General features: G+C 37.7%; 1 protein-coding gene across 1 annotated transcript; it reads right to left on the bottom strand.

The window, feature by feature from the left end:
* Positions 1–13,458: 13,458 nt before the first annotated feature.
* Positions 13,459–14,028, bottom strand: LOC113925533 (soma ferritin-like). Its single transcript, XM_027600091.1, has one exon. It carries the CDS (start codon positions 14,026–14,028, stop codon positions 13,459–13,461), a length of 570 nt encoding a protein of 189 aa, XP_027455892.1.
* Between the last annotated feature and the right edge of the window lie 322 nt (positions 14,029–14,350).

Raw genomic sequence — 14,350 nt, 5'->3', positions numbered from 1 at the left:
AAGGATTTGAAGATTTCTAAGATATTTGCCTTTAAACAATATAATTCCCATTATTAAACAAGTTGAATATTTTAAAATATTTATTCTTCCATGTCTAACAGATATATATGTTACCATACCTACACTGATTATCTCATTGTTCAGAACAAAAAGCCTTTTGATCTTTAATATTTGTGTACAAATTGAGATCCATTATCTTTGAAACTTAAAACATTCTTATTGGTCTCCTATATCTGCTATTTTACTTTTCAGTTTTAAGCATAACCTGAACTAAGCGTCTTTTTAAATAGTTGCTAACTTTTAGTAGATATTTATGAAATAATTATAGTTATAAAATTTCAAAGCTATAATACATGTTATAAAATATAAAAGAAATGACACAAGCTCTTAAAACCAAATTTAGAAATATTTAGCATGAATAAAACACCATATATTCCTCTCTTTTTAATGTATTGATAGCATAAGATAAATTAGTCTTACACTATTTTTTTCTTGAATACTAACAAATTTTAGCTTCAAAGTCCATGCATTTTGTTTCTAAACAGCAGATGGCAGTATCAATTCTAGATTCACTACAATTTTTTTTCTTAAACTTTTATTTTTTTTTAACTCAGAAGGCAATGCTTGGCTTAACCTCAGAAACACAATTAGCTTTAATTCAGGAAATACAGTTTTACTGGCATTAATTCCTGAAGAAAAATGTTTGCAATATCTAGAACAAAACACTGTTTCTTCAGAATTAATATCTGACAGTGCTGAAAAGCCAATTGATCAAATTTAGAGGCATTAACATCAAAACGAATGAAATCAAACTCTTAGTCCAATTGATTACACTAATAGCCCTGGAACACTCCACTTTAAAACTAGGATAATATGGGGGGCGCCTGAGTGGCTCAGTCCGTTAAGCAATGGACTCTTGATTTCGGCTGGGATCATGATCTCAGGGTCATGGATGAGAAAAAGTTGGGCTGGCTGTGTGCAGAACCTGCTTAAGATTCTTTCTCTGCCTCTCCCTCTACCCCTCCCTGCCCCCTCCCTCTCTCTCTTAAAACAAAAACAAAAACAAAAAATCCCCTATGATAATCTCCTTTGAACATCAGTAAGATTAGGATGCCTGTGAGGGAAAAGGCTGAATTGAAGTACAGTAGAACAAGGAAGCCCAAGGCCTGATGGTCACATGTATTCTAAAGGTAAAATAAAAACTAAAAATTAAAATAAAATAAAACAATAAAATTTGCCAAACTGTTCTTTTCTTTCCCTCAAGAACTGTAGTCTAGGGTAGAACATATGGGGGAAAGAGCTGAGAGAAGGAAGAAAGATGGAAAAAAAAAAATAGATTCATTCTCACAGAAGAGAGATATTCCAGTCTGGTATAGGAAGAACAGATTTATTTATTGTGGAATTATGCTGTAAACACAAAGTCTTGGTAGAAGAGTTTAGTCAGCAACTTTATCCTGATGACTCCCTTATTCTTATTCTGGTTCATCCCGAGCTGCCAAGTAGGGCCAGAGGTAGAGTTGCCAACTTCAAGTGCTCATCTGTTTTATGTGTTCTATTTTGTCCCACTTTCAGCAACGCCAGTGATATATCATTCTGTGGTGCCAAGTGATTTTCTTAGAACAACATTTTGGAAATTTAGCCTAAATGTTCTCTTGATCTATCATTATCCCATTTCTCTTGTTTACATTTTTTTTAAACGTACTTTTCCTCTGTTTTCTTTGTCACTCAAAATTGAATTATATGTCTTTTTCTCATCACTTAGCAAAGTATTAATAATTTAGCTTTTTCTGTGTTTCCTACCTCATTCTTTTCAACTTCTTATTATGCTTGATAAAATGGATTTTGAATGTAACTGTTTTAATCCCGTTTAATATATGCTTTTTTCTGTTTCAGAATATCCCTCATGTGTAACTTAGAATTATTATTCTAATTTTCTAGTTTCTAATAATTCTAATATATTATTAGAATTATTAGAAACCCCTCTGTGGTTTTATGCAGTCACTGTTGTCACTTCTCTACTGAATTTGTATAAATGGCTTGTTCAATTATTTCGACTCGACCATAAACAGTATGCATTTGTTCTACTGACTTAATAACATCAAAAGTAAGATTTAATTGTCTTTATCTATTTTCCCAGGATTTAAAAACAAAGGCCTTAAGTAAATCACTCTCCATTCCCGGTTGTGCAGAACTCCAGAATGTTATTACCTTGGGATGTCGGGATGTTTTAAAAAACAAACACACAAATAAACCAAGACAAAACTCGGTGGTGTCTGGAGTTCAGTGAGGGTAGGACTGACATCACTGATCCAGCTGCTGGGTCCTCTTCACAGTCTGGATTCCACCAAAAGAATAAGGGGGGTGGGCAGGAGTAGCAAACTCAAGTATTCACAGGTGACAAATATGTACATCAATGAAGGGAAGATTCATTTTTCTTGAAAAAATTATATAGTGCTGTCTTTCCTATTTCCACTTTTCCTAGACATGTGGCACGTTAGGATTAGTTTCAGTTGCAACAAAACAAAACAAAACAAAACAAAAAACAAAAAAAAATCCCATAGAAATAAAAAAGTAACAATGAATAAAAGTCATTTCTCTCTTGTGGAGAAATTCAGAGATAGTCCGACACTGGGATGGCAACTGTGTTCCAGAAGGTTTTCAAAGACCAAAGCTACGTCTAATCAACTACTCTGCCATCCTCAGTATATGTCCCATGTCCTCAGGGTCCAAAATGGCAGTAAGAGCTTTCCCCATCATCTCTGTATTTCAGGAAGGAGAATGAAGTATTATATTGAGAAGAAAGGGAGGAAAAAGCTTTTCAGCAGCTGTCTTTAAAGGAAGGTTCCAGTAGCTGTCATATGACACTTTCGCTAACATTAACTGTCTAGACATAATCTCGTATCCCACCAAGCTGTAAGAGATTATAGAAAATTTGCCTTTTTTCATTCTACCTGGATGTTATCCCTGAATATTTCTCAACACAGAGATCTATGTAACCAATATCAAAAAGTCAGTGTAGACACAAACCTAGTCCTTTAACTTGAGTAGAAGTACAAAGGCTGTATTGAGTGTCTCTCTCATTTTTGGTTGTGACAATCAAATCCAAATGAATTTGATTGAAACTAAAATAAAAGAAAATGCATTATACTCTGTTGTTATGGTAACTAGAATGGTTGAAATACACTCATTATTTTCACAGCATAAATGATACATTTCTAACCATGTATTTTAAAACAAATTGCTGCCGTTATTTGCCTAATAGAGTATAAAGGAATATTTGTTTCTTAGTTTGGCAAAAATGACAGTTTTGACTAATTTGACGCATTTTTAGCAGTTCTTTAATGTATTTGATTTAATTAAATTGTCATCTTGTTTTCACAATGAGCAACAGAAATAAAATTTAAAGGTCTAAACAGAAGAAGATTAAATTTGAATCCATCGGGTGAACCACTTAAAATTTCCATTGCAATTTACTAACAGAACAAATAAGTAATTTTACTGGATATGAACCAACTCAAAAAGAACATGGACAATTGCAGTGTCACTTAGGGATTTAAAGCAACCTACAGATTATGTTCTTAGAGTCCACAAAATGTTACAGCCCAATATTTGGAAAATCAACATTTTGCTATGACATGTGTGTATATGATATGTGCCTACGGATAGGTGCATATAAAGTTGTAAAAGATAAGGCAAATTTTAAACTTCTGACCACAGTGGAAACTTTCAAATATTGTTTTTTGATAAATGTACCATGGTTATATAAAATGTTAACATTAGAGTGAAAGATATACAGAAACTCTCTGTACTTGATAGACTTGTAAATCTCATATTATTTCGAAATAAAACATGTTTTAAAAATATTCAGTCTTAAAATACATTGGAAACATTTATTCAAAGTTTTATTGGCATTATGGGTAATATATTAATAATATTATATATAGAAAGACAGAGTGAAAAAGTTAGTTTGAATATGACTGTTTTAAGTCATTCACCTTCAGCCTTATCAACTTTACCTGAAGTTGGTCCATATCACCTCCCAACCTAGACACACAGTTAGGATACAGTAAACATTTACAGCAAACAACAGAAGCATTGAGATATCAAGGATTCACTATATATCAGGAAATGATAAAGTTCCACAACCTTTTAGCACCTATGTGAGGCTGCCTTGGAGAAAGCATATCCCACATTCATGAACAACAGTCTACAGCTTTGAAAGGCAAGTGTGAAAGGAAGTATTGACCCTAGTGATTCATTAAAATGTTGGAAAAAAAAAAAAAACAACCCTCATCCAGCTTTCCTCGAATGCAAGTTTTTTTCCTACCTTCTTTTTCACAATTAAAGCTACCACCATTTTTCCAGATGTCCAAGAGAAAAAATTAACGCAGAAATGTATTTTGTTGCTGAAATATAGGTTTGTATTTATATTTGAGCCCTCCATTCCATGAAACCTTCCAATTCCGGATGCTCTTGATCTGAACAGCCTGGTGCCTGCTCCCCCATAGTCTCTACCTTTTATTATTACATAAGTAATTTCATGAAACACCATCAGGTTTTTCATCAATATCTCTGGACCAGCCCTGATGCACTACCCCCACACACATATTCAAAGATTTTGAGGTTTAATACTGAGCTCCAGTATTCATTCTATTCAGTTCAATAAATCAAAAGCACATTTTACTACAGGCTATGGACTAAACATTTTTATTCACAAGGAATTAAGGCCAAATGCCTGAACTTGTGAAAACAGTGGGGGAATTGGCCATCCAGCGTTGTACTCATTCCTACTGTCCAAATTTAGTCTATTTTAGGAAAAATGGACTCTGAGCTCTCTAGATCTGCTCTCCACATCATTTCTCTCTTCACTTAAAATACCTATCATTTCCCCATTTCTTTCTTTCCAGTTATCCATAAGATCTACTTGAAGAGCCTACTTGAAGGATCTTTATTGCAATTTTTTTCTAAACCATACAGCAACAAATGATCTCCCCATTTGTTTTTAAAGAATACTGATTTACACAAGTTCAAGGACATAAAGCATAAAAAATGAAGAGATTTGATTACATAACAATTTCAATTTCTATAAATCAAAGGCTGCAGAAACAAAGCTTAATAATAGTAAGTTTAGAATTGTTTAGACATGGAGAAAGCCTTCTGGACATGTTTAGCACATTCTATTTCATATTAATATAATCCTCTTCTGTGCTCTTTATCCTCTACTAGGTTGTAAGTTTCTTGAGAAAGCAAGGATATCCTTTAATTTTCTTTTTTCATAATACTTTCTATTATACCCCACCCAGCCATATGATGAATCTTATTTGTTGAATGTATCATAATCTACTTACCAAACCCAATAATAGGTTAAAGGTAAGCAACATGCTGAGAGATAATTCTCCACAGATAGGTCTCTTACCTTTCTGCATATTTTGGGAGCAGATGCACTCACTGCCTTTGTCCCAGAATATATTTCCAGGGATATTGGTATGGGGAATGGCCTTAGACTATGTTGATAGGGTATGTCTCCAGAACAAGGACAGGTTTTATGACAGCTTTGGAAAATAGTCACAGTGTCTTACTCAGGACAAAGGGCAGACATGTATATTTCCATTATAAATATTTGAATGTCTTAATATAAAAGTTTTTCTCCTGTATGCAAACCCTGCATGCACAGGCAACATTGTGTTGTCCCGTGGGGATTTCGGTGTGTAGTCTGGCCCCTGCTATTACTATGCGTAAGGAACTGTCTTTCAGCTCTGACCCAGGAATCTTGAGTCTGCTGCAGCATTTATGAACTGTGGCAGGCTAACTTATCAGTTGCAAGTAGGGTAATATCGCAGGCCCTTCATATTTCTTAACTCAGCATTTTGAAAAATGTAGAAAATTAGAATTAGGAGAACTGAGGTACACATCACGGTCCTCTTCCTCAGCATAGAAAAAGCCAAGAAGGACAAATATATCAAGTATTGACAATTCTCATCCACAGCTGATAAGAGTGAAATTTGATATCACCACTTTGAAAAAACAGCAATATCTATTAAATCCGAATATATGCATATCTTATGATCAACAATTTCATCCCAGAATAAGGGCCCTTAAAGATGCTCACTTCCCCTCCCTGAGACATATCAGTCCCTGAGACATATTACTCATATTATCTTATGTGGCAAAAGGGAATTATAGATATGATTAAGGGTAAAGACCATGAGACAGGGAGCTTACCTTGGATTATCAAGGTGGGCCTAATCTAATTGCACAAGTCCTTAATAATGTAGAGTCTTTCCTGGTTAGAGTGAGAGTGAGATGTACCTATATGGAATCATGATCAGGAGTGATGCAGCATTGCTAGTTTTGAGGATGGGGAAGGAGGCCACAAGCCAAGGACTGTAGTGGCATTCAGAAATGCAAGGGGCAACGAAAACAGATTCTCCTCTAGAGCCTCCAGAAGGGAATGCAGCCAACCAACCCCTAATTTTCGCCCAGTGAGATCTGCACTGGACTCCTAACCCACAGAACTATAACATAGCAAATTTGTGTTAACTAAATTAACTTGTTATATCAGCAATAAAACTAATATAATACCCTAAAGAAATGTGTATTTATATGGGTATTTGTGTGCACGATTAAATTTATATAACAAATAAAATAGAAATGGTAAAAGGAATCTATGCTCGTGGAAGTCAGGAAAGTGGCTGCCCTTGGAGGTGATAACTAAGAGAACACATGGTGGGGCTTTTGGGGTCTTGATAATCATCTCTTGATCTGAATGCTGGTCCCATGGGTATGTTAAGTTTGTGAAAATATATCAAGTGGCACATTTATGATACGTTCACTTTATCTACATGTATATTGTGCTTCATATAAAAAGTTTAAAATGCAGCAATACATAAAATCACAAGGCTGAACGACTTGCACTCACTAGATGAATTTGAAAAAGGTCACTTCACCTTTTTATCATTTTGAGTGTCAGGTCTCCTAATTATAAAGGGATGATGATAATAAAAATAATACTGTACTGGATTGAATAGTGTCTCCCCAAATTCATTTCTACCCAGAACCTCAGCATATGACCTTATTTGGAAATAGGGTTTTTTGTAGATGCAATCAAGTTATGATGACGTCATGCTATATTAGAGTGGGCACTAAATCCAATAACTTGTGTCTTCACCAAAGAAAGGACAGAAGATTTGGATGCAAAGGTGTAGACACATGCAGAGGGACAATGACCATGTGCAAACAGAAGCAGTAACTGGAGGCAGGTGTCCCACAAGCTGAGGAATGGCAAGGGTTGCTGGCAAGCACCAGAAGGTAGGAGAGCACAAAAAGAATTCTTCCCCAGAGCCTTCACAGGGAGCAGAGCCTTGTGGACACCTTGATTTCAGACTTCTGCCCTCTGGAACCATGAGAGAATAAATTTCCATTGCTTTAAGCCACCCAGTTTGTGGTACTTTGTTATGGCAGCCCTAATTAATTAATCTAACTACCCCTGTCATAGGTTTTTGAGATAGGTTGACAATATAATTATATGACAGTGTTTGACAAGTACCGTACGTTGTTTCCTCTTAACATTCCTATGGGAATCGGTCTCAAGGTAAGGTGTATTCCTCCAATCTACACATCTAAATTATAGATTAATCCTCCTGAGGGGGGGCAGGTGGATGGGCAGAGGAATACATTAAAAAATAAGTTGATTTTAAGTTTTTTGTATTCCTTTAGCTTTCAGCTTTTTTTTTTTTAAATCTTCACATATAAAAAGAATGTACATCAATGTAGGATTTAGTGTCTAAGTGGGCCCAGTATATAGCAGTGCTTTTCTTTATCTAGATTCTAAACCTACTGAGAATAAGGCAAAAGAGAAGAAGGCTGAGAGTAAAGAAAGTTATTACCTGTATTCATACTGAAGCTAAGTTAGAAAATGTAGCTTAATTTAAGGGAAAAAAAAAAAAAAAGGCCAGCTGACTGAATCAAAGAATTGGCAAATTTACCCCCTCACTCCCCAGCAGCACCAAACTGAAACCTTCCTCACAGGGCCTGAACTGGTATGATTTAGGGCAGGGCCCTGCGTTGTGCTGGACTTCTATCTATAGAAAAATTCCTTTAGAAATGTATTCCACAATCTATGGGTTATGTGGGGCCTAGTGATTTATTGATAAAGTTTTGAACAGAGAAAAGGTATATGATTTTTTTCTTATTGTGTATTTAGTACAGGTGAAGTTTCTTCATAGTATCAGACATCATTTTTCCTGTTCAGATCCAAGAACAATGTCTCTATGTTTATTGTCAAAGGCATGCTTCCCGTAAATTTTATCTCTCCCACCTTGAGAAAAAGGTAATAACGGATTATTCACGAGGCCTTGGCTCTTCGGAATCCATTTGTATTGAAACGATATGTTGTCCTGCCTCTGCAGTTGTCTGATAGTATTTATTGATGCCGCTTACAGAATTACTCATGATGCTGTATCATCCACCATGCTGCCTGTGAATACTGACTTCTACAGACTCTCAGGAGTTATTACTGTGTTTTGTTGATGAGGACCACACATACAAATCTTAGAGCATGTAGGAAAACATGAACAATTGTTTCTTCCCCCTCATATTAAATTTACTGTTGGGAATTTTATAATGTAGCCTAGAAGAGCTCATCGTCCATGTCTTCTCTTGAAGTCCTTATGATATAATCACTGACTTCCCAGAGTGTGATCTCTTTCAATGCTGACCTCACCTTGTCTCTCACACATCACCACCAAGGAGGAGGAGGTGGCGGGGGAGCTGGGAACAGAGAGAGTATAACTGTCACATTTGCACAAAAATGTCCATTTCCATCTCCAGCTCCGTTTAAGACCAACTTCCTGAGAACGTGACTTTGGACTTCACCCCATTGAGAAGCAAGGGAGGACATTGATCAGAAAGACTCACAGGCAATGTAGAGCAATTGTCTTGAAAGTCCTCAGAGCAGATAGGTGCAGCTATCCCTGGTGGTTTGCCTCATGGGTGGTCTGGAGCCTGCAGAGTGAGTGGTACAATGGCTATGGGGCGAAGGATGCCTTCCAACATTTCTGCCTCTTGTGTGCTGTGGACCACAGGTGGCACCCTGAAGGAAACACAGATAAGTGAGACTTCATGCAAGAACCCGGACATATGGCTCAGACTCTGAGGGTCAGTGAGCATCTGTAGGTAGCTCAGAGCACTAAACTGGTCCTGTGTCTAACATGAGTGAGGCACCCTAAATATGCACGTCAGCATCATTCTGACTGAATCTTTCTTACTAGAGAAATACTTCTCTAACTAGTGGGAAGTGATCCGTGGATCTGTTCTGACCACAGGGCCCCAGAAAGAATCTATAGATGTGAGCCCCAGAGTTCTTTAGGACATCTGTTTGACTCCACATGGGACAGGGCTAGAGAGTCAGAGAGTGAACCTCAAAAAGGAGAAGGGATTAGCCCATGGGAATCCTGTTCTAGGCTGGGGCACTCCTTCTGGAAAGCTCTGGTGACCTGACAGATTCTAGCACCGAAAGAAGAGGTGCCGGAGTCCAGCGCCAGCGGGGGAAGGGTCCTTGAAGGAAAGGATGGCGTCGGCGAGTGAGGAGACACGGACACAGGATCAGGTTGCAAGCATCTCCTCCTGATAGCCTCAGAGGGACTTTATTTATACATTAGAATATTTCCTTGTTTTTTCCATTCTTTCATAACATATGATTTTATTTTTTACATCTTATTACAATCATCTTAAATCATTTTGGATTTAAAAACAAAGGTACTAGACAGAGCGTGACCACGCGAGACGAAGCGTAACCTATCTGCTATTGTGTGTAAATGCGGAAAAAGTTATATTTTTACTCTTGCTTAAAGGTTATCTAAAGTTTATTCTTCCTCCCAAGGCAACTTACAATGTGTGCACCCTATCCTATCAAAGTAACATAGGGAGGAGGTCCCTGTACTGTGGGAATGACATGAGATTTTCCTTTCCTAGAACTCTGAGTTTCAGAGGGGCCCGAGGAATCTCATCAATAGGGACTTTTACTGGGCCTGGATCCAACAGCTCCCTTACAGATTGGAGGACATTGGGTATTTTTACTTCTTGGCCCATCGTCAGCCTTTTTGGGAATCAGTTTCATTGTGATTGCTTACATAGGCATAACTAAATTTATAAATCATTTTATCATGCAACCCCAGAAAAAAATCCCATGATTATAAAGATTGCCACAAATGAAATGAAAGGAAGTAGCAGGAGCCAGCTGTGGAGTCTCCTGATTTTCAGGATTGTCCCCCATACTTGAACTTTGTCAAACATCATGAGTAGCTTGGCTCGCGCCAAAGAGGAACTTGGAGGACTTTGAGGAAGGCGTTCCAAAGTATGGGCAGTGTCAGTGTGATGAAGAAATAGGAGCAAAGCAGCTTTCCCCCCCACGTGGTCACAGAAGAGGCTGAGACAAACCTAATAGTGTATCCTTTCTATTTTTACCCACTGTTTAAATGACCTCATCTTCCCTGGGCAGAGTGAGGGTTAGGGAAAGAAGTGAGGACAATTGAGGAAAAATCTCTCTTTATGGGAGCCCAAGAAATGTGGGGAAACTGTTTGACCCTAGCATAGAAATAGCTGCCTTTTTAATCCTTGCTCTTTCCGGTTATCTTATAAAGAATGCCTAAGAAACCGGCTTACTTAAATTATAATTTTTAACTCTCTTACTAGGGTTTGAAGGTACAAATACCTCAGTTATGCATATTCACCTCGTATGTCAACAGAGATTGTGATTCACATAAAAGGTAGCTAATTAAAACCCATTGGGACAAGGTTAAATCCTCCTTCCCTGCTTTGAGTAACTCCGGTCTGATGACTGATTGCAGCCACAAACCTCCATTGACTTGGGAGGAGGGTAGCCTTCAAACAGAAGTTTGGAGCATTGTCATACATTCTTGATGCATAGCCTCCCCTTATCTGTTTGGGATCTGTGCCATAGAACCCAAAAACAGGGATTTACACAGGTTCTATTACTTTCTAGGGAACAAATCATGGACCATGAAAGTGAAATGCCTGATGCTATTTAAATATATAAATATGCACAGAAGCTCAGTGTGCTTTTCCTGGGATTAACAACATGTTGTTAAACCATGATGCTGCCAAAAGGACCTGATATTTCAAAGCAGGAAACATTAATGCTCAAAAAAAAGAGCAGTAGTTCTAGGTTATATCCATGATTCCTTTGTGAATATGTTGTCTGCTTCATTGCCTAAAGCAGAATAAAAGAACATGTCAAAAAGAACAAAATTCTGGATTAGCCCAACCTAGGTGTTTTGCTCTAACGTATGGCCTTTGTGATTCTGTTTCTTCATAGGCAAAGAGCCTATCATTATTAATTCCCAGCACGATTCAGAGGGTTGAATGAGGTTAATTAATTTAAAGCACTTAGATCACAGCTTGAGACATTATAGGGTACCAATAAACACTCAGCAGGGGCACCTGGGTGGCTCAGTTGGTTAAGCTTCTGCCTTTGGCTCAGGTCATGATCCCGGGGTCCTAGGATCAAGCCCTGCATGGGGCTCCCTGCTCAGCGGGGAGCCTGCTTCTCCCTCTCCCTCTGCTGCTCCCCCTGCTTGTGCTCTCTTTCTCTCTCTCTCTGTCAAATGAATAAATAAAATCTTAAAAAAAAAAAAAAAACACTTAGCATTGGTGTTAGCAATCTTCACTTTGATTTGGGTGATGGAATGATAATATATTTATAACTTGTATATTCACAGGATTAATATTAAGAAAAACTAATTATTATAAAATACTCTAAGGTATTTTATAATACCTAAAGAAATTGAAAGGAAAGTAGTAAGATTGTCACTTACTTTAACCTGTGTTTATTTGACATCAGTCAAGTTGCTATTTCAGTTAGTTTAATTCAGAGGTTCTCCAAGTATGGCTCCTAGGCGAATAGCATCAGTATCATCTGGGTAATGCGTTAGAAATGCACCTTCTAGGGACCCATTCCAGGCCCACAGAGAACCACTGATGTAATGTATTTAAGGGGAAACCAACCAAAGCACTTTATTTAACATTGTGCAGGGAAAAAAAGAAATCCGATAAGTACTTTCTTCCTCTTTAAGTGTTTCTTCTTGTAGAAACCAGATCTAACTATATAGTTGCAAATAAAGTTGCAAGTTTTTTTCACAATGTGGTTCCTGTATTGTGATCTTTGTTTAGGGAAATGCTCATCCTTGAACCCAGATATAAACACAGGATCAGCCTGTTTTCTACCTATGTGTGTCTCTCCTCACCTGCCTTCTCCCTGGACCCCTAGTCTTCTCCCCTGCCTCACAGAACTGTTTTCCCTGGAGCCCTCAGTCTATTCTGCCCCACCCTTCTATCCAAATATGCTGACCAATACAGTCCTTTTCTCTTTCCCAGTCCCAACAGCCGAAGCCTTCGTGTCTACCAGAAAACCCAGAGAAGCTCCCTAAAGACGAAGTCTCCATGAGGAATGAGAGATTCTCTATCTTAGGAATGGTGGTTCTGTGTCCATGTTGTGCCTTCTGCCCAGACCAATATTTCTTCATATTTTCACATCATCACTCCATCTCATCAGTCAAGTCTCTGCTCAGATATCATTTTTTCAGGAGTCCTTCTCTGACCACTCCATTATGAAAAGCCACTCCCTTCCCTTCAGGAACTTTCCAACCCATCCTTCTGCCTTCTGCTTTATTTATTTTTAAATTAATTACCTCTATATTATACAATATTTTTTTTATTGACTGACTCTGTCATTAGATCATAAGCAGGTCTTTTCTCCAAAACGGTACATGACACCTCACAGGCACAGAGTGAACACCACCAGCATTCAAATTTAAAACTCTGAAATACCATCTTCTGTAATAATGCCTACCGGGCATTTGGCAAAGCACTGGGTAGAAAGAATGATAGGATATGCTCCCTGCATTGGAAGAGTGTGCACCCAAATGGTCATTGGTATAGTAACAGAAGAGAATACACAGTGGCATATGAATGCAAAGGCCAACTTCACAGATCAGAGAAGGATTTTTTTTAAGAGAGAAGGATAAAAAGCTGAATCTATTTTAAAGCTGATAAATATGATTTCAAAAGGCAGAAACATTTACATGTTCTATCAATATTATAAATACCGTGCTTTCTTCAGATTAGCTCAGATCACATTTTCAAGACCAAAATACATTTGTCTCATTTATTCTTTGCTTTAAGTAAAAAGTTCATTGAGTTAAAAGTGTTTCCAAATATGTCTTGAAGCTGTCTTCTAGTCCGAGTCCCTTAACATCCTCACAAACTTCCAACAGAGAAACCAGAAAGCCTTCGGACTTCTCCCTCTCCTTCAGTTCTGATATGAAGGCAATTTTTAAATTATATCCATTGTATCTCTTATGTTTGCCACACATATTTCCTCCTTTTCCATTCTCATTGCCAGTGTCTTCTCTTCATCTCTCATCATTCCTTTCTAGATAATTATAACGATGGAGGACTTGCTGTCTTGCCTTCAGATGTTAAGCCTCTGCCCGATGCTTCCACAGGCTCTTCAGATGTGCTTTCCTCCGCAGTCAGCCTTTCTAATTCCTTCTGATAGCTATGCTGGTATTCCAGATACTTTATGTTCCTCTTCTGTTTAACCAAGAACTTTTTCAGGAATTTTAAGAGATCAGTTTCACTATTCTTAGAAGCCAAGCTCTTCAGCTCTTGCAGGTGCTTCTGTAACTCTTTTTCCATCTCCAGAGCAATCACTATAACTTGCAGGTCAGTTCCCCAGTACTCTATGTCAGGCCTCTTAGTCACTGGAAGGCAGATTTTACTCTGACACTCTTTTAGGTATTTTATGAACTGCTTTGCATATGCTCTCTTCACTTCTGCTTGATCTTGGAAAAGGGGGACATAAACAGGTGCATCAGACTCTTCATCATAGTAACAGGTCATCATAAAATAAGCATCAGCATCAGCATCACTGATGTTCAGCTCGTAAGATGCTACATAGTTAACAGCAACCCAACATCCTAATTGCTTTCCCTGAATGTAGTTTTTCATTCCCTTCAAACATCTACAGGATAACATCAGTGTGTGCTCTTTAAGCAAAAGGAATCAGATCACATTTCTCTCTTTCTTAAGCCCTTTATCACTCTTCGCATCACTTGAACAAACACACAGCCCAGTTTGTCCAAATATAGACAGTCCAGCAGTTACTCCTGCTGTCCGGCTGTGGTTATTCCTAGTGCCCTCCTTCGCTCTTCCAAGTACCTGGTTTGAATAATAACTATATGGTTACTCTTTTCATTGCCTTTATTATTTAATTTGAATTCTGTCATTTACATACAAAGTCATCATTCATTATATGCCCTGCTATTAAGAG

This window comes from Zalophus californianus, chromosome 2 (assembly GCF_009762305.2).
Source record: "Zalophus californianus isolate mZalCal1 chromosome 2, mZalCal1.pri.v2, whole genome shotgun sequence".
NCBI classification, from domain to species: Eukaryota; Metazoa; Chordata; class Mammalia; order Carnivora; family Otariidae; genus Zalophus; species Zalophus californianus.
Note: the sequence above shows the minus strand (reverse complement) of the source record. Positions and strands in the feature narration are given on the sequence as shown.